The 23,986-nt window shown below is 40.0% G+C and overlaps 1 protein-coding gene across 2 annotated transcripts in view; it reads right to left on the bottom strand.

Annotated features, from left to right (window-relative positions):
- LOC140486372 (interphotoreceptor matrix proteoglycan 2-like) overlaps window positions 1–23,986 on the bottom strand; it is an 85,408-nt gene that overhangs the window by 12,869 nt on the left and 48,553 nt on the right. For both annotated transcript variants that reach the window (XM_072585414.1, XM_072585415.1), the window contains exons 14-16: window positions 21,580–23,615; window positions 18,430–18,649; window positions 5,292–5,502 (exon numbers count right to left, since the gene is read on the bottom strand). In XM_072585414.1, the coding sequence (XP_072441515.1) occupies window positions 5,292–5,502; window positions 18,430–18,649; window positions 21,580–23,615 (2,467 nt within the window). The remainder of the gene's footprint in view (window positions 1–5,291; window positions 5,503–18,429; window positions 18,650–21,579; window positions 23,616–23,986) is intronic.

The raw sequence follows: 23,986 nt of genomic DNA, 5'->3' as shown, positions 1-23,986 counted from the left end.
CATCATTCTGAATAAAATCTTACTAAATTTATCCACAAAGCTAGAAGAACATGCAAGAAAAACTTATAAGAATATTTCTTTGCTTAGTGGCTCTCAGTCTTGAATCTTCAACAAGGTTATCAGATGTAATAAGGTAAAAACAATGACTGCAGATGCTGAAAATCAAATACTGGATTAGTGGTGCTGGAAGAGCACAGCAGTTCAGGCAGCATCCAAAGGGCTTTTGCCCGAAACGTTGATTTCGCTGCTTATCAGATGTAATCCCTGTTGTCAAATTCTTTATGTGTGAGATATATGTGTTATGGGAGTTGTAACAATCAATCCTTTCCTGTGAAGCTACAACACTCAGAGCATTGCACAATAATTCATTTCATGACAGTCAAGCAAAAAAGAATCAAGATACTTGGTTCTGATCCTTAAGCAAATTTTTCAATTCCTAATCTTTTGACTGGGCACTTTACTGTGTTCAACAACTTCAGTCCACAATCCCAATTTGTTTAATTTTATTTGCCTTTTTTTTTATCCTTTTATTTCTCATATTTTTGATTTCAAACAGGAGCATTCCTGCTCGAGGCGCAACTGACTTTTCTTGCCCCACCACCATTTCCTTTGGCTGTGTAAGACTATCTTATGCCATTCAATCTCTCCTGTCTTGCTTTATCCTTGCTCCACCCAGCCCTTGCTGAAAACATATTACCTGTACATCACTAATTTCTCACAATTCTCCTGAAATGGTCTTGACCTGAAGTTTTAACCCTGTTTCCCTCTCCACTGATGCTTGCTGAGTACACAAGCACTTTCTCTTTTTACTTCAATAAAATGTGCAGACTGTTACGAAGGAGAGGGCATGAAGTTTGATGTGAGGACCGAAGACACACACACATTCCTGGCCTTCCACAGTCTAAGCTCATAATAAATACTCTATTGTTATAATCACACCAAGAAACTCAACTATTCCACTTAATGACATTCACGAAAGCTTGAACAATAATCCAGGTTGGGAATTCATCATTTTCTTGTTCAGAATCTAGAAATGGACATTAGTCAAGAATGACTGCATACTTGGTGAAAACTAGCACTACACACGTCACCATTCAACAAGTGAGTATGCATTTTCACCAAAAGTAGAGCAAACTAGTGAAAAAACAAGCCCGATGATATTATAAAATTTTAATGTGGAATTCATGCAGAACTCCACAACTGTGGAGTCAAAGTTAAAAAAATTATTATCCTGAATTTGGTGAGCACAGCAACAGAAAATTCAATATATAGCTGCAGTAGTGAGGAGATTCAGGCTGTCTGCTGTGACTGACGGCATAGGGCTCCAGTTGTCCAAAATGTCAGTGATTGTTTTCAATACCCCTGACATTTATATCAGAGTGCTTTTAGATCATGGAAGGACATTGAGTCATAGAGATGTACAGCATAGAAACAGACCCTTCGGTCCAACCCATCCATGCTGACCAGATATCCCAACCCAATCTAGTCCCATCTGCCAGTACTTGGCCCATACCCCTCCAAACCCTTCCTATTCATAATACCCATCGAAATTCCTCTTAAGTGTTGCAATTGTACCAGCCTCCACCACATCCACTGGCAGCTCATTCCATATACATACCACCCTCTGCGTGAAAACGTTGCCCCTTAGGGCAACTTTTATATCTTTCCCCTCTCACCCGAAACCTATGCCCTCTAGTTCTGGACTCCCCAACCCCAGGGAAAAGACTTTGTCTATTTATCCTGTCCATGCCCCTCATAATTTTGTAAACTTCTATAAAGTCAACCCTCAGCCTCCGACACTCCAGAGAAAACAGCCCCAGCCTGTTCAGTCTCTCCCTATAGCTCAAATTGTCCATCCCTGGCAACATCCTTGTAAATCTTTTCTGAACCCTTTCAAGTTTCACAACATCTTTCCGATAGAAAGGAGACCAGAATTGCACATAATATTCCAACAGTGGCCTAACCAATGTCCTGTACAGCCACAGCATGACCTCCCAACTCCTGTACTCAACACTCTGACTAATAAAGGAAAGCATACCAAACACCTTCTTCACTATCCTATCTACCTGCGACTCCACTTTCAAGGAGCTAGGCACCTGCACTCCAAGGTCTCTTTGTTCAGCAGCACTCCCTAGGACCTTACCATTAAGTATATAAGTCCTGCTAAAATTTGCTTTCCCAAAATGCAACACCTCACATTTATCTGAATTAGGCTCCATCTGCCACTTCTCTGCCCATTCCCCCATCTGATCAAGATCCTGTTGTAATCTGAGGTAACCTTCTGTGCTGTCCACTACACCTCCAATTTTGGTGTCATCTGCAAACTTACTAACTGTACCTCCTGTGCTTGCATCCAAATCATATATATAAATTACAAAAAGTAGTAGACCCAGCACTGATCCTTGTGGTACTCCAGTGGTCACAGGCCTCCAGTCTGAAAAACAACCCACTACCACCATCCTCTGTCTTCTACCTTTGAGCCAGTTCTGTATCCAAATGGCTAGTTCTCCCTGTATTCCGTGAGGTCTAACGTTGCTAATCAGTCTCCAATGGGGAACCTTGTCGAACACCTTACTGAAATCCATATAGATCACATCTACCACTCTTCCCTCATCAATCCTCTTTGTTACTTCTTCAAAAAACTCAATCAAGTTTGTGAGACATGATTTCCAACACACAAAGCCATGTTGACTATCCCTAATCAGTCCTTGCCTTTCCATATACATGTACATCCTGTCCCTCAGGATTCCCTGCAACAACCTGCCCACTGCCGAGGTCAGGCTGACTGGTCTATAGTTCCCTGGCTTGTTCTTACCACCCTTCTTAAACAGTGGCATCGCGTTAGCAAACCTCCAGTCTTCAGGCATCTTAACTGTGACTATCGATGATACAAATATCTCAGCAAGAGGCCCAGCAATCACTTCTCTAGCTTCCCACAGAGTTCTAGAGTACACCTGATCAGGTCCTGGGGATTTATCCACCTTTATGCACTTTGTGACATCTAGCACTTCCTCCTCTGTAATATGGACATTTTGCATCTCAGCTTGCAACCGGTGTTAGACTTTTGCACAATGGATATGTTATCTGTGCAATTTGCAAAGAAGTACTAAAAACAAACTACAAGACAATGTTAGAATTATGGAATCATAGACTTTTACAGTACAGAAAGAGGCCATTTGATCCATCATGTCCGTACAGACTTCTGACAGCGCTACACAGCTAGTGCCATTCTCCAGCCTTAAATTCATCACATTCAGATAGATACTCAGTCCTCTTTTGAAAGCTCCTATGGAATTCTTCTCCACTACTCCCTCAGGCAGCACAATCCAAATCCTAACAACTGCCTGTATAAAGAGAATTCTCCTCATCTCACTCCCAGCTGTCTTGCTGACAATCTTGAAATTGTAAGCCCTACTTACTGACATCCTAACTAATAGAAACAGAGTGTCCTTCTTTATCTTGTCAAAATTCTTCATAATTTTGAACACTTCAATAAGATCACCTTTTAACCTTCTCTATTTCAAGGAGAATAAGCCCAATTTCTCTAATCTTTCCTCGTATCCGAAATCCCTCATTATTGGCGCCCTTCTAATAAATCTCCATTGCATTCACCTTAAATACGGTGTGCACAAATGATCACAATACCCCAAATGTAGTCTGATCAATGGTTTAGAAGGGTAGCATTAATCCCTTGCTTTTATATTCTATTCTTCTTTTATAATAATGTAGACATTGTATACTCTGGTGCTCCCCTCAAAGTTGTACCATTGTACTTGTATTGCCTTTCTGTGTTTCTTCCACCAAAATACATTTCTCACATCAGTGAGAAAATAAAACACATTTCTTAAATTGTGTACTATTGTATGCTTTATGTTGTCATCTCTGTCCTTCTTAGTGTTCTGAACTTTCCCGTGTTAATGGTATGAGTGCTGTATCATATTTTGAAATGGATCTCCCTAGTTCGGAAATAATCTTGGTGAATGGCTGCATTATCAACTGTCAAATAGCATAGATGCAAAAGGCATCCATCTACAATTAACTGATGGACCCTGTTGCTGTAGTTACTGGGAACCCAGTGCATTCAGAATAACTTGCATTGCCTCATGTACAGGGCTATATTGTGAATAGTGCCACCAAAAAGCTGTTACATGGCGATCACTGCCATCTTTATTAATGTAGAACACTGGACTTTTATGGAAATTCAGAATCCTTCCATTGCTGCAATAATTTCTTGAAGCAAAATACCTCCCTGTCTGCCTGGGGGCTATATGGCTTGAAGATTCATTTGATGTTCCACAACACAACTCTTATGGAACTTGGAGGCACACACAGCTGCTACATTCTTTTTACACAAGCTATCATACAATATAATGTGCAACAAGACAGTGCCTAATTGTGCTGCACTAAGTGCTGCATTCTCTTACAGTTCAAGTGAATCACTGCTTCCTTAACAGCATTAACTTCCTCAATGCCTCATCTGGCAATTCCTTAGCAATATCACTATGTATCTCCCATGAATATATCTATGTTGAATTTTGATGTTCTCTTCTATCAAAAATATATTTGACTAAGGTTGAACTTGTCAGCACTTTGCAGAATCTTGTTGTTAATATGTTTTCTATGTTCGTGATCAGACATTTTCTACAAGCATTGAACTATCTAACTTGATTATTGATATTTTGAATAATTATAGTCATTAAATGCCAAGTTGGCTGTAAAGAGATTTCAGACAATTATCATTAATGAAAGCACAACATAGCTGACTCTTATTTTCTCATTCAGTCACCAGGATCAAATGTTCACAAATTAGATGTTTGAATTAAAATTTCAGTAACAGTTTCATGATATGGAAGATGGGTATGTTTTACTCCCATGTCTAATAGAGAGTTAAACTTTTGAGTTCAAAATCTTCAACAATGTTTTTAACCAGGTTACCAAAAAATAACATTATTTTTCTGAACTCAGATTACCTTAAATGGAGATTTGAAAAAATATACAGGTGCATAAATTAACATTGATAATATGGAAAACAATCTTTCCTTAGTAGATACAGTTATGATGAAAATCGTACTTAGCAATTTATTTACACAATTGAAAATCCGAATATCTGAACAAGGACCAACTGGCAATAAATTTGTTGGAAGATGTGAAAAGAGAGAATAGCTGATCTGACTTCCAGATTCTGTACTACAAAACAAATGATGCAATAAATTAAATACGATGCTTGTTCAGGTTATCTGAATATGACATAAGAATTGTTATTTTGCTTAACTAAGTCAACTGGAACATACCTGCAGATTGCTCCTTGGCCTGGAATTATATCACATTTGCCATCATTAAGACAGAAGTCTGTGTCTATATCACAAATACTTTGACAGGGTAAGTCATCCACACTCATATACCCAACATTACAGACACATTCTGACTCTCCTGTCCAGTGATTCACCAAGCATTCAGAATGTTCATTGCAGGCTTGAAACTTGCATGGGTCAGCCCCATTACCTGAAATCACAAGGCACAGCTGTGTATTAGTTACTGTCCCTGTTACAAATAGACAGTACATGGTACAAAATAGGGTTCATTGAATACACAATGGAAAATACAATGTGCACATCACCCAGGAATTCTCTCCACCATTCGGTTTCCTCCCACAGTCCAAAAATGTGCAGATTAGGTGAATTGGCCAGTGCTAAATTGCCCGTAGTGTTAGGTGAAGGGGGTAAATGTTGGGGAATGAGTCTGGGGTGGGTTGTGCTTCGGTGGGTCGGTGTAGACTTGTTGGGCCAAAGGGCCTGTTTCCACACTAAGTAATCTAATCTAATCTAATCATCGCATGCAAGTTCCCTTCCAAGTCACAATCCATCCAACTTGGAAATATATCACCATTCCTTCAGGGTCATTGAAACTCCCTTGTGAATGGATTTGTAGGTCCACCTACACCAAATGAACAGTAGCAGTTCAAGAAAGTAGCTCACCATCACCTTCTCAAGGGTGACTAGGGACAAGCAATAAATAGTGGCCCAGCCAGAAATACCCACCATCCCATGAGCGAATTTTTTTAAAAGCCTTAGGATATTCAGCATGTTTAAAAGCAGCATAAACATTTGCTGGTGTTATTCTTACTAATGTTGTCTTGAATTATCATCTTTAAAAGTTCTCCGACCAACAAAATCAACATAAACACCTTGGGATTTTCTCTAATTCTGGTTGCCCAGGAAATTTCCTGGCCCTTTTAGGACTCCTAACTCCTTGTTTAAATCCTTTCCTGCTATCTGCATTTGTTGAGGGCTCTGTCTGTCTTCAGTTTTCTAAACCTTATGTATGTCTCCTTTTTCTTTTTGACTAAGCTCACATTTCTTCTTATTCATGATGAAGGGCTTTTGCCCGAAATGTCAATTCTCCTGCTCCTTGGATGCTGCCTGACCCGCTGTGTTATTCAAGCTCCCCCCCCACACTCTCAACTCTAATCTCCAGTCCTCACTTTCGCCTCACAATTTCTCCTGTCATCCAAGATTCATGAATATTACCATTCTTAACCTTCATTTTCACGGGAATATGCTGGTCCTGAACTCTAATCACATGTCCTTTAAAAGAATCCCATATGACAGATGTAGATTCATCCTCAAACAATCGCCCCGCCAATCTGCATTCCGCAGTTCCTGCCTAATGTTGTCATAGTTAGCCTTCCCCTGATTTAGTATTTTCATCTGAGGACTACTCTTTTCCTTATCCATAAGTAACTTAAAACTTACAGAATTATGGTCACTGTTTCCGAAATGCTCCACCACTGAAACTTCAATCACCTGGCCGGGCTCATTCCCTAATACTAAGTCAGTATGGCCCCTTCCCTAGTTGGGCTACTTACATATTGCTTCAAGAAGCCATCCTGGATAAACCTAACAAATTCACTACTCCTTCCAAGCCCTTGGCACTGTGAGTTTTAGTCAATATAAGAGAAAATAAACACACTTATTTTGACAATCCTAAAGTTTTTACATTTTTCTATAATCTGACTAGATTATAGAAAATAGATTATCGGGGGCATAGCTTTAAATTAAGGGGGGGGTAGATATAGGACTGATGTTAGGGGTAGGTTCTTCACTCAGCGAGTTGTAAGTTCATGGAATGCCCTGCCAGTAGCAGTGGTGGACTCTCCCTCTTTATGGGTATTTAAGCGGGCATTGGATAGGTATATGGAGGATAGTGGGTTAGTGTAGGTTAGGTGGGCTTTGATCGGCACAACATCGAGGGCCGAAGGGCCTGTACTGCGCTGTATTCTTCTATGTTCTATGTTCTATATCTGTTTCTCTATCACCTGCTGCCTGTTCGGAGGCCTGCAGTACAATGCCAACAAATTGATTGCATCTTCCTAATGTTGAACACTACCCACAAGGCATTGCTGAATGAGCCCTCTCAAATGCCCTCCCTGAGTATAGCTGGCATATTCTCCCTTAACAGTAATGCAACTTGCCCACTTCTTTTATATTTCTCTATACCACACCTGAAATATCTAAATCCCAGAATGTTAAGCTGCCAGCCTTGTCCCTCTCCCAAGCAAGTCCCTGTTATAGCTATAACATCATTGCTATAGCATAATATAAGCTCTAAATTAATCTGCCTGACCTAGTATACTCCTCACAGTTAAACAAACACACCTCAGATCGCCAATCCCACCATGTTCAGGAACCTCTCCCCTGTCTGTTCTTCCTCTTCATCTTACAGGTCTTGGTCTCTAACTCTTTCTTGGTCATTTCACATGCAGACCCACTGCTCTGGTTCCTATCTGTCTGCCCTGCTAGTTTAAACCTTCATGGAGTAACATAAGCAAACCTGCAAGGATATTGGTGGACTTCCAGTTTAGGTGCAACCTGTCCTTCTGGAAGAACCTGCCCTGGAAGACATCCCAATGATCCATATACCTGAAGCCTTTCCTTCTTCATCAGCTCTTTAATCACGTACTTAACTGTACTATCTTTCTATGCCTAGTCTCACTGGTACATAGCACAAGGAGTAATCCCAGGATTACAACCACAGAGGTTCTGCTTTTCAACATATTATCTAACTTCCTGAACTCCCTTTGCATTACCTCATCACACTTTGTGCCTATATAATTAATACCAATGTGTTAGTACCAGATGACTGACCATTATTGACAGGTTTATTCCTTTCACCTTTTTCTAAACTTTTGAACCCCTTGGATCCTTGGTGCCATCACCATATAGAGTACTGGAGTTACACAGCATGGAAACAGACCCTTCAGTCCAACTCATCCGCACTGAACTTATATCCTAAACTGATCTAGACTCATTTGCCAGCATTTGGCCCATATCTCTCTAAACTCATCTATTCATGTATCCATCCAGATACCCTTTAAATGCTGTAATTGTACCAGCCTCCACCACTTCCTCTGGCAACTCATTCCATACTCGCACCATCCTCTGTGTGAAAAAGTTGCCCCTCAGATCCCTTTTAAATCTTTCTCCTCTCATCTTAAACCTATGCCCTCTAGCTTTGAACTCCCCTACCCTAGGAAAAAGACCTTGGCTATTCACCTTATCCATGCACCTTCATGATTTTATAAACCTCTATAAGGTCACCCTCCTCAGCCTCCAAAACTCCACGGAGAAAAGCCCCTCCCTATAGCTCAAACCTTTCAATCCTGGCAATATCCTTGTAAATCTTTTCTGAACCCAGTCAAGTTTAACAACATGCTTCTATAGCAGGTTGAAGGACAATTGGAAGATGGTGGCTGGATACTCAAATATTTCCACCATTACTTACTCGGTAACCCATGTAGCCAAAGTGACTGTCAATCACTTTCAGCCAAACGTACCAAGTAGACAAACCACCTCAGCCTCTTCCTGTGGTCCCCAGCATTACAAAAGTGTGTCTATAACCAATTTGATCCTCCCTGGGTGATATCAAAAATGATTGAAAACTGGAAACTCCAAGGCCACATGCCCTGATAACATTTGCCAACAGTACGGAAGACTGGTGTTCCAGAACCACCTGCACCCCCACAAACCTGCTCCTTTACCATTGCAACACTGACATCTTCTCAACAATGTGGAAAACTGCTCAGATATGACTTAGAGACAACGAAAGGACAAATTTAATCCAGGCAATTGTCACCCGATCAACTACCTCCCAGTCATCAGCAAAGTAATGCTAGGTGTTATCAATAGTGCTATCAAGAGGCACTTACTCAACAATAAGCTGTAAATTCTTAGTTTTGGTTCTACTCAAATCACTAGACTTGTGACTTCTCTCCAGCCTTGGTCCAAACATGGACAAAGAGGCTGAATTCTGGAGTTGATGTGAGTTGATGCAGCAATTGACTGAGTGTGTCATCCAGGAACTCCAGCAAAACTGGAATCAATGGGCTTCGGCGGGGTGGGGGAAGCTCTCCAGTGGCTAAAGTACTATGTGGAGCAAAGGATTATTGTTGTACTTGACAGAGGCCGATCATCTCAGCCCCAGAACATTTCAGTAGGAGTTCCTCAGGGTAGTGTTATGATCTGAAGTGAAGCTTTACTGATAATTATACAATGCTCAGTATCATTCATGACTCCTCAAATACTTAAGCAGTTCACATCCAAATACTACAAGATCTAGATGACATCTGGGCTTGAGATGACAAGTGGCAAATAATATTTGTGCCACACAAGTTCCATGCAATGGCCAACTTCAACAAGAGAGAATCTAACTATTGCCCCTTTAAGTTTAATGGCACTGCCACCACTGAAGCCCCCACTACCAGCATTTTGGGGGTACTATTCACCATAAACTGAACTGGAGCAGTTATTTAAATACTATAGCAACAAAAGCAGATCAAAATTGGGAATTTTGCAGCAAATAACTCAGTTCCTGACTCCTCAAAGCTTGTCCACCAGCTACAAGGCACAAATTAGGAATCTGATGGAATAATTCCCACTTCCCTGATGAATGCAGCTCCAACAAATGAAGAAACATCACAACATCCAAAGAAACTTGCTTGATTGGCACACCACCCGCCAATTTAGGCATTCACCCTCTCCACCACTGATGCATAGTGTTAGCTGTTTGTAAAGCTTGTAAAGTTTGTAAAGCTTGTAAAGTTTGTAAAGTTTGATGCAAAGCAACAATTCACCAAGAGTTCTTGAACTACTCCTTCCAAACTCATAACCTCTACCACCTAAAAGGACAATGCAGCAGGCACACAGGAACACCACCCAAATTCCTTTCCAAGCTACATACCATCCTGGCTTAGAGCTAGATCATTGTTCCTTCATTTTCTTGGATCAAAATCTTGGCACTCCCTTCCTAACAGCACTTTTTGTCTATTGTAGACGGATTGCAGTAGTTTAACGATGCATTCATTCCACCTTTTCAAGAGCAAATAGGAATGGGAAATAAATGTTGGCCTTGCCAGTGATTCCCACACTGCTAGCAACATGCAAGTGCCCTAGCTAAACCAAAGTTGATGAAAGGACCACCACTGAGCCTGTAAATTTTGGAAGGAATAGCAATGCAGGTTGCTGGTAAACATAATTCCTGAATCACTGACAGAATTGCAAGCCCATTTTCAGTGTGTACATTTTTCTCTATCTTCCCTGTTGTAGCCTGCCTTTTCTAACTGTTTTTATAGATAACATCCATCTGGAAACATATTTATTTTATGCTGCTTTTCATTCTGCTTGTTTAATTAAAAGATTAAATTGGATATGTCTTATCCTTCTGATCAGCACTATTTTTAGAGAGTGTTTATCACCCTTCATTCTCCAATTGCTTCCATTCTTTAATGCCCATCTCACCATTTTAACTATTTGCTAATGCCTTTGCTCTTTCAATATCTTTACGTTGTCTCACTAATATAATATTTTATATCATTGAACAAACTCCTACTTTTGCATAAAATAACCTCAAGGTCATTCAATCTGTTATCCCTGTGAACAACTGGGGTATCTACTATTTATTACCACTTCTTTATTTTCACTCCTCATTTGAGATAACCTTATCTTTTAGCTGTCAGTTCTTTTGCAAGTCATGTCTGAAATGTTAGCACCTTTTTCATTCTAAAGACTGTGTCCTTTCCTCCCAGTTAATTGATTCCAATCAATATTAACTGGAATGATATCATTTAAAATTGTGTGGTAAGACTTATATGATTTCAAATTAATTTCAATAGTTAAATATATTCATAAGTTTTTCATGTTTGGTCTTATTCCACATGAATATTGAGTAGAAACTCAATAATTGCTATTTATCATAAAATACACTCAGCTCATAATGGGTATTAAGTGACTTACAATAGTCCCTGTGTTCCACAATATCAGATATCTATTTATGATGTGGGGAGCCAGTGTTGGACTGGGATGGACAAAGTTAGAAATCACACAACACCAGATTATAATCCAAAAGGTTTATTTGGAAGCACTAGCTTTTGGAGCACTGCTCCTTCATCTGCTGGTTGTGGAGTATAAGATCGTAAGACACAGAATTTATAGCAAAAGATTACAGTGTCATACAGTGATATATTGAACAAACCTGGATAGTTGAACAAATAGCAGCAGCAATAGTTGAATCATAGGGTGAGGTGAAGCAGTATCAGTTCCAGTAGCACTGGTTCGGGGTGGTGGGATGCTGTCAGCTCCAGCAGAACTATGTAGAAGTGGTGTTTGGGGAGTTTGTCATCTGCACTCAAGTTGAGACAGGGTGGGTTACCAGCTCCTGCAGAACTGTGTCAGGGGATGGGCTGCTGTTTCCAACTGGAACTGGTGGCCTAGAAGGTCAGGGCCATATGTTGTTGCTTTATTGAGTATTAGGAAAATTGGGGAGGTGTGTTTATTGTGGTAGTCAGTTAGAGTCAGGGGGTCAGTTTAATAGGCATACAGGAATTAGATTAGGATTTTAATTCTCCAAACATTTCTGAATAATTTAGATAAATCGGAAGCCTTCAAATTCTTCAACTTCAATGGATCCCTTTTGGAGAGTTTCAGATACAAGGGAATTGCCCGATCATAAATTTTATTTCCTGGGCAATTTCCCATGGAAACAGCTGCACCAGGGCTTTTACATCACTCCAAAGTGTAACCTTAACCAAACTGTTTCAATAAGTACCTGGCCATTGGAATATTTGGGCCTTTTGTCTGTCAGAAATGCACTTGAAATGCGCTTTAGCCAACTCCTTTTCTTTTATTCTTGCATTTGTTGCCTATGCCTGAGTTACTCTTAAACTTGGGTGCCATTTAGAATTAGGCAGCATCAAAGGAGAAGGAGAATTGACGTTTCGGGCATAAGCCCTTCTTCAGGAATGAGGAGGGTGTGCCAAGCAGGCTAAGATAAAAGGTAGGGAGGAGGGACTTGGGGGAGGGGCTTTGGGAATGCGATAGGTGGAAGGAGGTTAAGGTGAGGGTGATAGGCTGGAGAGGGGGTGAGGGCAGAGAGGTCGGGAAGAAGATTGCAGGTCAAGAAGGCGGTGCTGAGTCTGAGGGTTGGGACTAAGAAAAGGTGGGGGGAGGGGAAATGAGGAAGCTGATGGAATCTGCATTCATCCCTTGTGGTTGGAGAGTTCCTAGGCGGAAGATGAGGCGCTCTTCCTCCAGGCGTCGTGTTGCCATGGTCTGGCGATGGAGGAGGCCAAGGACCTGCATATCCTTGGCGAAGTGGGAGGGGGAGTTAAAGTTTTCAGCCACGGGGCGGTTGGGTTGGTTGGTGTGGGTGTCCCAGAGGTGTTCTCTGAAATGTTCCGCAAGTCCTATACATTGGGGAGACAGGCCGCCTACTTGCGGAACATTTCAGAGAACACCTTTGGGACACCTGCACCAACCAACCCAACCGCGCCGTGGTTGAACACTTTAACTCCCCCTCCCACTTCGCCAAGGACATGCAGGTCCTTGGCCTCCTCCATCGCCAGACCATGGCAACACGACACTTGGAGGAAGAGTGACTCATCTTCCGCCTAGGAGCCCTCCAACCACAAGGGATGAATGCAGATTCCTCCAGCTTCCTCATTTCCCCTCCCCCCACCTTTTCTTAGTCCCAACCCTCAGACTCAGCACCACCTTCTTGACCTGCAATCTTCTTCCCGACCTCTCTGCCCCCACCCCCTCTCCGGCCTATCACCCTCACCTTAACCTCCTTCTACCTATCGCATTCCCAACGCCCCTCCCCCAGGTCCCTCCTCCCTAACTTTTATCTTAGCCTGCTTGGCACACCCTCCTCATTCCTGAAGAAGGGCTTATGCCTGAAACGTCAATTCTCCTTCTCCTTGGATGCTGCCTGACCTGCTGCACTTTTCCAGCAACACATTTTTAAGCTCTGATCCCCAGCATCTGCAGTCCTTACTTTCTCCCTGCCATTTAGAATTAGGCCATTTTAGAGGGCAGGTAAGAGTCAACTACTGTGGATCTTTAATCACATGTAGGCTCGTCCAGGTTATAAAAAAAGACACTTTTCCCTGAAGGCCATGAGTGAAGCAAATGTTTTTTTTTAAAACCACAATGGTTTCATAGTCAACATTACGCTACCATTTTAAATACACATTTTACTGAATTCAAATTTCACCATTTGCTGTAGTGGATTTGAATTCATGTCCCAGAATTCATGACTCCAGACTCTAGCCTGGAGTCCTAGATTACTAGTCCATGATGCCATCCCACAATTCAGAAAATTTGGAAAAGAGGTTTGTGACTAGTAGAAAATTATCATCATGTACGGTAAATAAATCTGTTACAATTTTGGAGAAAGGAGCCAATGGAATATCATGAGGTTGTAGAGATTTTTTTGTGTTGCTGTGGTTGGGGACTCTGGCACGTTTTGCACTTCCTTGTTGTCTTCTCCTTCTCATTGCTGATCCCCTGCCAATACACAAAATCCTGCGCCAGGCGTCTTTTTGGCTCAGGCCCATATGTCCCTGGTGTAACTCTGTCAATATCTTCTGGTGAAGAACTTTATGCATAACCTCTTCTTCCACTTCAAAACTTATGCCTCCTGAGATAGCTAATTCATTTGTGAACAGCCAAAAGCACTTGAGTATGTCTGGCATCATTTTTATTGTGTTAGATCATGCTTTGATGATAACTTTTTAACGTGTTCTTTTGTGAATCATTAGTTCTTTCTTCCTGAAGGTGGTTGCATTTATGCTGGCCAAAATAAATAAACGGACTTTAAATATAATCTTTTATCTCAAAATCCACATTGTCTAATTGTAAGTCGAATGGACTTTCTGCATTCTTATTTGAATTTCATTGTAGTCTATGTGGTGCATTTCTTAGTGGTTTGCAATTATTTACAAAGGTTTGTGGTCAGTTTCCTCAAATAATTGTTTATCAAACAGATCCTCGTGGAATCTTGTGATGCCAAAATTCAAAGCTAGTGTTTCGTACTCTACATTGGAATAACTGGATTCTGCTTGCGATAGGCTTTCAGATCAAAATAAATTTTGTTTACTATCTTGCATGTTTCCTTGCACCTTAGTACTGTAAGATACAAGTTTCCAATTTTGCATGTTTGAATGATTCAAACACAGACTGATGGCCCTCCTGCCATACATATAGGATGCTTTCATTTAGAGATTTATTAACAAAGGTGCCTTCTTTCAAAAGTTTGGTAGAAAATTTGGGGTGACATGGTGGCTCAGTGGTTAGCAATGCTGCCTCACAGTACCAGAGACCCGAGTTCAATTCCAGCTTCAGGTGACTCTGTGGAGTTTGCACATTCTTCCTGTGTCTGCATGGGTTTCCTCTCACAGTCCAAAGATGTACAGGTTAGGTACATTGGTTATGCCAAATTGCCCATAGTGTCCAGGGATGTGCAGGACAGGACGATTAACCATGGGGAGTGCAGGGTTACAAAAATGGGATGGGTCTGTGTGTAATGTTCTTCAGAGTGTCAGTTTGGATTTGGTGGGCCAAATGATGTGCTCCCACACTGTAGAGATTCTATGAAAGTGCTAGGAATCTGAGACATCTCTGCAAACCTCATTTGTGTTGGGTGGTAGGCATGTGTCATACATCGTTGACTTTGTCTGGGTCAGGATAGTTCTTATAATCTGAATTAAGGCCATAAGTAGTAAAGTAGGCCATTGAGTCTACTCTACCATTCAATGAGATTATGCTGGTTTGATAATCCTCAACTCCATTTTCTTTTAATTTGATTCATATTTCTAAAATGTGACAAAGAAGGCAGAGGGAGGCTTAAATTTTTTTAACCCAAGACATTTGGACAGCCTAAATGTACTCCTGACATAGACATAGGCCAGCTCTTACTGACAGGGTTTTTAAGTGGAATCAGGGAAATGAAGTGCAGAACCTAATGCATGCATGAGCTTTTGGGCTCTCTAACTACCACTTGATTAGTGATGTGTTGGGCTCTGGGTACTGACCATTGGCAGTTTGTATTTGGGGTAGTTCACTGCCAGCACCCCTTTTTTTCTGTGCTGATTCCAAAGGCCTGTCTAATAGACAGCGGTTGAGAATAGACTATTGCCAGACTTTAACAAAAAAAGGCACTTGTCTTACACAACAAGATGTAGGTTGTTGCGTGATAGCAATAGATACAAATAATATTGACTACATATAACATAGAACTGTACTGCACAGAGTGGGCCCTCAGCCCATGACTAGTGAAGCATAATTACAATGATGAGGGGGCTAGAAATGGCAGGTCTGTCTCCACCGGACATCATATATGACTGTCTGATTTTGAAAACAAAGACTGTGAGACATCTTTAGATTGGGTGAAGATGAATGCAAGTTGATCATAATCTCCCTCACAACCATTATCTTACATAACAATAACAATCATGGCAGAAAACCCATCAAAGGTTGTCTTCCTGTTCCCTTCTATTTGATGCCCAAAACTGATGAGGAAATTGAGGAGGATGCCAGGAAGTATCATCTTCTTCTACAACATCATTTGAATATCTAGGCTGGAGCTGTGTGTACTCCAGGTGCAGAACTAATCGCATTCTTCAGGAAAAACACCGCATACAAACAGTGTCCAGTCAATATCATCTTCATGTATTTAACAGCTGAGCATTCCCCAGGAGCAAAAAATAAGAAACCTCTCCTGGCAATTCTTTGAAAATGTTGCCACTCTTACTTAAATAAAAAAAATCACACAACACCAGGTTATATTCCAACAGGTTTACTTGGGAAGCACTGTTGTGTGATTTTTAACTTTGTCCACCCCAGTCCAACACTGGCATCTCCAAATCATTACTTAAAGTACAACCCCTATATACAGTCCCTAAATGCTGCAAATTTATGATTATGATTAGATTCCCTACAGTGTGGAAACAGGCCCTTTGGCCCAACAAGTCCACACCGACCCTCCAAAGAGCAACCCACCCAGACACATTCCCCTACATTTACCCCTGACTAATCCACCTAACACTACATGCAATTTAGCATGGCCAATTCACCTAACCTGCACATCTTTGGGCTGTGGGAGCACCTGGAGGAAACCCACATAGACACAGGGAGAATGTGCAAACTCCACACAAACAGTCGCCTGAGGCAGGAATTGAACCCGGGTCCCTGGTGGTGTGAGGCAGCAGTGCTAACCACTGAGCCACCATGCTAAATTTCTTTTGGCAATTATTCAATTAATCCTGAAGAATGGGTCACAAGAGAGTTGTAAACAAAACCTGGCTTCAATTTTATCTCCACAGATCTCTGTGAACTCTGTTGAACCTTGGGTAATCTTCTTAAAGTCTATAACTATTACAAGCACTGAAGCCAGGTATGAACATGAGAAGAATTTAGATTACTACAATCCTATTAATGATATAGTAGGGTGGCCAGAAACGCACGTACAAAATAACAGCTATCCAAATAACCTGTGTTAAAGTTAATTTTTATATAAGGTAGTTGGACCTTGCATTTCAGCTCCTTTAGTATTTATTATGAACAGGATTCTGCTCATCAAATTATGACGCTGTCAGTCAATACAGGAAGGGACTCTGCTTTTGTACCAATAAAAAAAATTTCAATATCTCACAATTATCACTGAATTATCAAATAGAATTGAAAATTGGTTTACTGGTGACCTTCATGCAACTGTGGAATAAGCAACGTCACCTTGGTTCTCACCTAAAGTAAAGGAGGAAAATATGAATTCAGAATAATTCAAAGGGAAGTCAATTACAGGGCAGCCGAATGTTCAGTTTGGGTGAAATTTCATTCCCATTACAGTTTTTTTATTTATTTATCTCTAATCTACACATTGGGTTGGATTTTACACTTTTCAGAGGGAGATGCACTGGAAGGTGAGTGGTCCACTTACCTCCTTCCCACCATCTCAGTTTGGAGAATTGAATGTCACATGACCAACCAGGGACCATCCAGCAAGAGGCCCCCTATTTGGAGGTGCAACCTAATGCTCTGCCCAATGGGGGATCTAGGCTGGGATATCATGCAGCTGAAGGGTTATGCCCAACAGGACGTTAGTCGGGGTTACTAATTTAACGGACTCCCGCTTATTGAATCTGTATTTGCTTTTAAATGAGGCTTTAAAATGTCAAAAGATTAACTCAAAAATCATTCGGATGTTGTCACCTTCACCCAAAGAAATTGCTGTTACATTTAGCCATGGTCCCAGCAGGAGCTTTTGTTGTTTGGCCCTTGTGTCATTCCTTTAAAAATTCACTCATGGGCTGTGGACATCGCTGGCTGCCCAGCATTTATTGCTGATCCCTAGTTGCCCATGAGAAGGCAGTGGTGACCTGTCTTCTTAAACTGTTACAGTGTAGATGCTGTAGATTGACCCATAGCTCATAATTATGGAATTCCAGGATTTGACCTAGCGACAGTGAAAGAATAGCGATATATTTCCACGCCAGGATGTGCAACTCATTATGCATACAATATAGTAACCCCGATGCATTCTCATCTGACTTCCAAGAAAGAAAATGGATGACAAAATCTTCCATGTAATTGTCTTTTTTAACATGTTAAAACAGCTTGTTAATTTGTGATTTAAAATGCTGGCAGGGTTTCCAATTTGCACATTTGTGTTGTGTAATATTTAAGGCAGAAGTCATGATATCAGGCTGGCATTCCATATCATCACACCACGTTATATTTTCACACCATTTCATAAATATCTTATATATTCCTCATCCAGTTGTTAACAACAACAAATTAAAATAATGGCAACCAGCAAAAATGAAAGCTGTACTTTCTTCTTCATTGAACAATGCATAATAATTCATGTTAAAAGGTTTGCCCTCACACATGTTACTTGACAGGATGAGTTTTATAAAATCAAGCCAACCAACTTCACAAAGCACTTTCCTGGAGCAAAGTAGATGAAAACATTGACATTATCAGCCATTCACATAGCTTGTGCTTACCGGTCATGCTTCAGAATGGATAATGGATACAACAAAAGCAGAAAATATGAGCATCTTATGGAAAAATAAACAAAACAGTAGAAACTATCTACCTGATTCAACATCCAGAGAAAATCTATCAATCGCAAGGTTCATCGTCTGGTATGCTGTGTTGCAGAAATCATCCAGGATTAGGTAAACTGCATTGGTAACATTCTGTGGAACAGGCTTTGCAAACTTCATCCGGCTGTTAACAATAATGCTACCATTTCTGAAGTTTAAGATTTCAAGGTGCTTGAAATCAGTCAGGTTGGACTGAAGGTAGGGAACCAGCTAGAAAAGAAGCAAATAAAACTCTTGATAAGCATTGAATTGCTTCCTATACAAGATTTACATTTATTACATTTTGTGTTTACTGTCATTTTATTTTTTCAAAGTGTCTCAATTTTCCAAAAAAAGGAAGAATAAGTTTGATAAAACTTATCAAATTCTTTGAGAAGGAATTCACAGTGGATGTGGAAAGGGGGATACTGATTTCACGGCCTTAAAGAAAGCCTTTGCACTGGGATTATTAGAAACTATGAAGTGGTTAAACAAAAGTATGAGAAAACAGAATGAAAAATTACTTAGGAAAGATAACAGAAATTAAAATTATAGGCAAAATTTCTGTGTTTGTTGGAATATAATGGAAAATAAATTGTTTATGTATGGGTTTAATGTAGATGTGTTTTTGGAATTCCAGGGTTTTGACCAAGCAATACTGAAGGAACAACTGTAATATATTTCCAGGTTAGGATAGTGACTGTCTTAGAGGGGAACTTGCAAGCCGTTGTATTCCCATGTATCTGCTGCCCTCATCCTTTTAGTTGGTTGGTTAAGGGTTTGCAAGGTATTGTCTAAGAAATCTTTGTGAATTGTTATAATGAATATTATGAATGGTATACACTGCAGCTACTGAGAGGCAAAAGGAAAAAGCGTGAATGTTTGTGGATGTGATGCCTCTTAAGTGGGCTTCTTCATCCTCGATAATGTCAAGACTGGAGTATTGTTGGAGCTGCACTTATCCAGGCAAGTAGGAAATATTCCATCATACATCTTACTTGTGTCTTGTGGATGGGGGAACAGGCTTTTGGGAGTCCAGAGGCGAGTTATATACCACAATATTTCTAATCTCTGACCCACTGTTGTGGCCACTGTGTTTATATGGTTAGTTCATTCTGTTTCTGGTCACTGGTAATCCCCAAGGAGTAGATTTTGTGCAATGGAGAACAAACATTTTTTTACAGTTCTTTTCTGTTGGTACTGGCACAATTGGGATTTATGTAATTTAAGTTGATTAGTGTAAATTGACCTGTATTTTAAAAACAGTTGGATCTCTGAGACTGTTGCCTGACTAATCTGCAATTGTGGCAGCTAGTATATGGTGAACCATGTTTGTTGGCTGCATATCAATCACTGTATTCTGTTAAAAACAACCTTCTAAACATGCTTTCTTGTTTCATGACATTGATCTCTGGACCGTTAATTGGCATTGTTATAAAGGTTGAACTGTATCCAGGAAAGGTCTATAAATCATTTAGCACTTCTAAACCTTGCCATATTGTGTCACACAGTACAGAACTTGCTAAATTATCAATTACTTCACTTACTGGATATGAAATAGCTAGTAAATGAAAGAAGTTTCTTGAAATCAGTATACAGCATTTGTTGCCAAGTTTCAGTTCTGGAGAAGCCTAGATTAATTACATGAACGGGAAATGTACTTGTCCACATAGAGTACCTAATTTGGAAGACCGACCAAGCAATAAACGTAACTGTTTCATCCAGAAGATCTGCTGTTAGTCCAATTCTTGAGGATTTTCACACTCAAAAGTGAATCCTAACTTCACATTGTTTGATTTCAATTTTTTTAGGATAATTTTAAATAAGGTTTTTGTATTTCAATACATAATTTAGCCTGCAAAAAAAAAACTGACTAAATTTTATTGGCTTATACCCACTAGCATGTTATTATCTACCTTCTTAAGAACAGAAAATTAAGTAGAGACATCCTGGAAATTAATTCTTACTTCGATCAAAATGATTAGTTAATTATAGTATCACATCTACCAATTCAGATTCTGCTGTGTTGTTTATGTCAGGAACTCAATCCTTTCGATGTGATCATGATGTCCCTGCACTTATCACCCCCATCCTTAGTTACTCCAATGAAATCTCCACAGCAGCTTTTGCAAATCCTGGTGATCTTGCCAATGCCAGAGCAGATCTACAGCTTCACTTCCAAATGTGCAAATCACCCCAACCCTTCTCACTTTGAAAGACTGCCATTCACATTTGAAAGACATACCTTGTCTTTCCACTGAGACATAGCCAATTTGAAATCTCATCCCCTCTTGGTGACTCGCTTACTTACGCTTGGGCAGCTTGCCCGTTACTGGTTAATAAAACCTAACCATCAAAATAGGCTATATAGGCGTATGTGGCCTGAATATTTTTACAATTCAATATCATATCATAAAACACCAAAATTGGCTAAAGGGATTTGACTATCTATCATGTACAAACAAATGTAAATTTAAATCAGTTATTAGGAGGAAATAGAGACATAGGAAATGGGAACAGGAATAGGCCATTCAGCCTTGTGAGTCTGTTCCGCTAGTCAATATGAACATGACTGATCATCAAACCCTGTTTCTACTTTCATCCCACACCCTTTGATGTCTTTCGCCTTAAGAGTTATATCTAACTCCTTGAAAACATTCAATGTTTTGTCCTCAACCATTTTCTATGTCAAAGAAATCCATAGGCTCACCACTGTCTGGGTGAAGAAATTTTTCCTCATCTTGTAGGAGCAAATAGTAGCTACCATGAGTACAGGATCAAAATTAACGTAAACAAAATAATATAGAATTGGTTTATTTGATATAGGAAGCTCATCAAAAGTTAAGTGAAACAGAACTGCCCGATCTGGCACTAGGTGACAAAAAGATGGTTATAAGATCATAATTCTGTTCCAAAAAGAAAATAGTTATTGAAAGGATCTCCACAATTATTCTTGAGAGTCAAACTTGCCTCATCAGCTTTGATATGGCTTCGCCATTGTTAAGGGAAGCAAGAATTTACATCACACTATTTGTCCTTAAAGCATGTCAAACACTTTGCCATACAACAGAACACATTTTGAATGTAATCACTGCATTAATTATCACAAACAAACTATAATTCAGTGATTTAAATGTATATTTGAAAGAGACTGAACTTACTAATTCCAAGAATTGTTGTTCTAGTGCTTTATATTCATGTGAACTTTTGTTGAACAAGTCATCTGAGAAAATCATATTCGTCACACGTAGGCTGAAGAAGACTACTAGTGCCTGTCGAGATCTGTGACTTTCTCTAGCTGTGGTGCTTGTTGGAACAGTAACTGGCAATTCTGCGTAGATGCTAGCCATTTCTTCATTATCTGATTCTTCACGATGCTGGAGTATGTATGGGGGATCCAACTTATTTGAGATATCTTGAACTTCAAACATTTCTATTTTATCCTTGGCTATATCTTGAGGAGGTTGTATTTCATTGTGCTCCTCAATAATTGAATCATGGTGGTCTATTGGGAAGTAGTCTGTCGTCATATCCATTGCTATGGATGTCTTATTGGCAGGTTTTACTTCAGAAAACACTGTCATGTATATTCTCTGAATGGATTCATCATCAGAATGAATGCTGTTACTAGATTTACTGTATGCTTGAACAGTGGCTGATGATTTATTGACATTGTGCTCTGAAATAGATACACCCAAGCCTTGCACTGCTACTTCTGATTGAGTAGTAGATCCCATCACTGTGGAAGCAGCAGTATTAGGTAGTATAGGGTTATTCCATTCAGTAGCAATAACATTAGCGATTTCAGTGTCTAGTGGAGCTAATATTGTAGGAAAAGGTTGTAAATCATTAGACAATTCTGTGTTTGATTGGACCCCATTTGAAGAATCTAAGCTTGATTGGCTTATAGAGAATGTATCTCCAAAGGGCTGCGTCACCAAGATTGATTCTGTGGTTGCTTGCAGCAAGGTAGAGATATCTGCCACCGTCAGTGAGTCTGTCATCAGTTGCTGCATATTGGAAGATGCTGTGATAAACTGCCTTATTGAGGTTGAGTCTTGGATCAACTGACCCACTGTGGGTTGTTTTATTACCATATCTTCTGTGGGGAGAGATTTTGTTACTGTGTGCGCCATGGTGACCAATTCTAACATTTCTTGCTGTGCAGTGTCCAATTCGGTTATTATGTGCCCCTTGGCAAACAATCTCGTAGTGAACTGATCCTTAATGAAAGAGGTTTCTGGACTTCCTTTGGTAGATGGCTTTGTTCCTAGATGCTCTGTGACAAAGGCATCCATTGTTGTTTGACTTTTGGTGGATAGTTCAGTCACTGGCAGCTCGGCAACAAATGGCTCTTCAATTGATTCCAATGTTGTTGCATGTTCTGTGAAGGGTTGAGCCCTTAAGGTTGAGTCATTGGAATAGTAATTAAAGACATCTGTGGGTTCAGATGTTTGTATTGTTAATTCATTATCTGGCAACTGGTCAACAGGGGCTTTTTTACTTACTGTCTCTGCAATGTGAGGTTTGATTTCAACACCAATATCACTGTATGAAGCTGTTTCATTTAACAAAGGAACATCTATTTCATTAGAGATACTTGTATCGATAAGAATCTCAGGAGGCTCATCAGTCAAATCCCCAATAGTTACATTTGGTACATTTGTCGGAGAATCTACAGTAATGTCATCAAAGATTGGCATATTTGTGAATTGAATGGAATTGCTGACCAGTGATTCATTATCTAGCTTATTGTGGAAAACTGGCTGAAGGGCTACAGTCGCCCAGGACCGTAAAACGTCTTCCACAGATCCTGTCCTGGATTCATAGTTGGAAAATGTACCACTCTCAAAACTAAGCCTCTTTGTTGTACTATCAGATGCATCTGATGTAGTGATTTGTATTGTGGACAAATCAGAGGTTCCTTTCATTTCAATATCAATCAGTGGGCTTAGATCTGAAACAGATGGTGCAAATATTACATTCATTGTGCTCGTTGGCATCTTCTCATTAGAAACATTTTGCTGTTCCACAGGATTTATATAGTCAGTTAATATAACAGGAGTATTTTCAGCTTCTGACATTCCTTTGCCAGTTGTTTGATCAGACTGAAAATCAATAACTGTTGAATGTGACTGTAATAGCTCTTCAGTACTCAACATGGAATCTCCTGATCCATCCTCCTTGTCTGCAAATTCTAAAAGTTAAAAGCACACATTACTTCGCTTGTAAATTCACTGGAGACATGAAGTAAGTATCAGTGACCAGGTCAATGCTATTAATATCTCCACAACTAGGTAAAATCCACTCTTCATAAAGTTGAGTTTTTTAAAAATGTTTTGCATCCAAATTAGAAATTATTTCAAATTGATATCATAAGTGGTTGTGGCAAGAGGTCTTGGTTGACATTAACTGAATCCATATGTTGCAGATCATGTTGTGTTCAAACAAATGTTACTACCCTGCTATGCCAGATATGCTGCTTGTTAAAAAAAGCCCCTTCTTTCATATTGAATGAAATGTCTGACTATGAAAATAAGTCATTGTGTAGGGACTTCTTTTGAAATG

This window comes from Chiloscyllium punctatum, chromosome 15 (assembly GCF_047496795.1).
Source record: "Chiloscyllium punctatum isolate Juve2018m chromosome 15, sChiPun1.3, whole genome shotgun sequence".
NCBI classification, from domain to species: Eukaryota; Metazoa; Chordata; class Chondrichthyes; order Orectolobiformes; family Hemiscylliidae; genus Chiloscyllium; species Chiloscyllium punctatum.
This window is presented reverse-complemented; position numbering and strand designations above follow the sequence as displayed.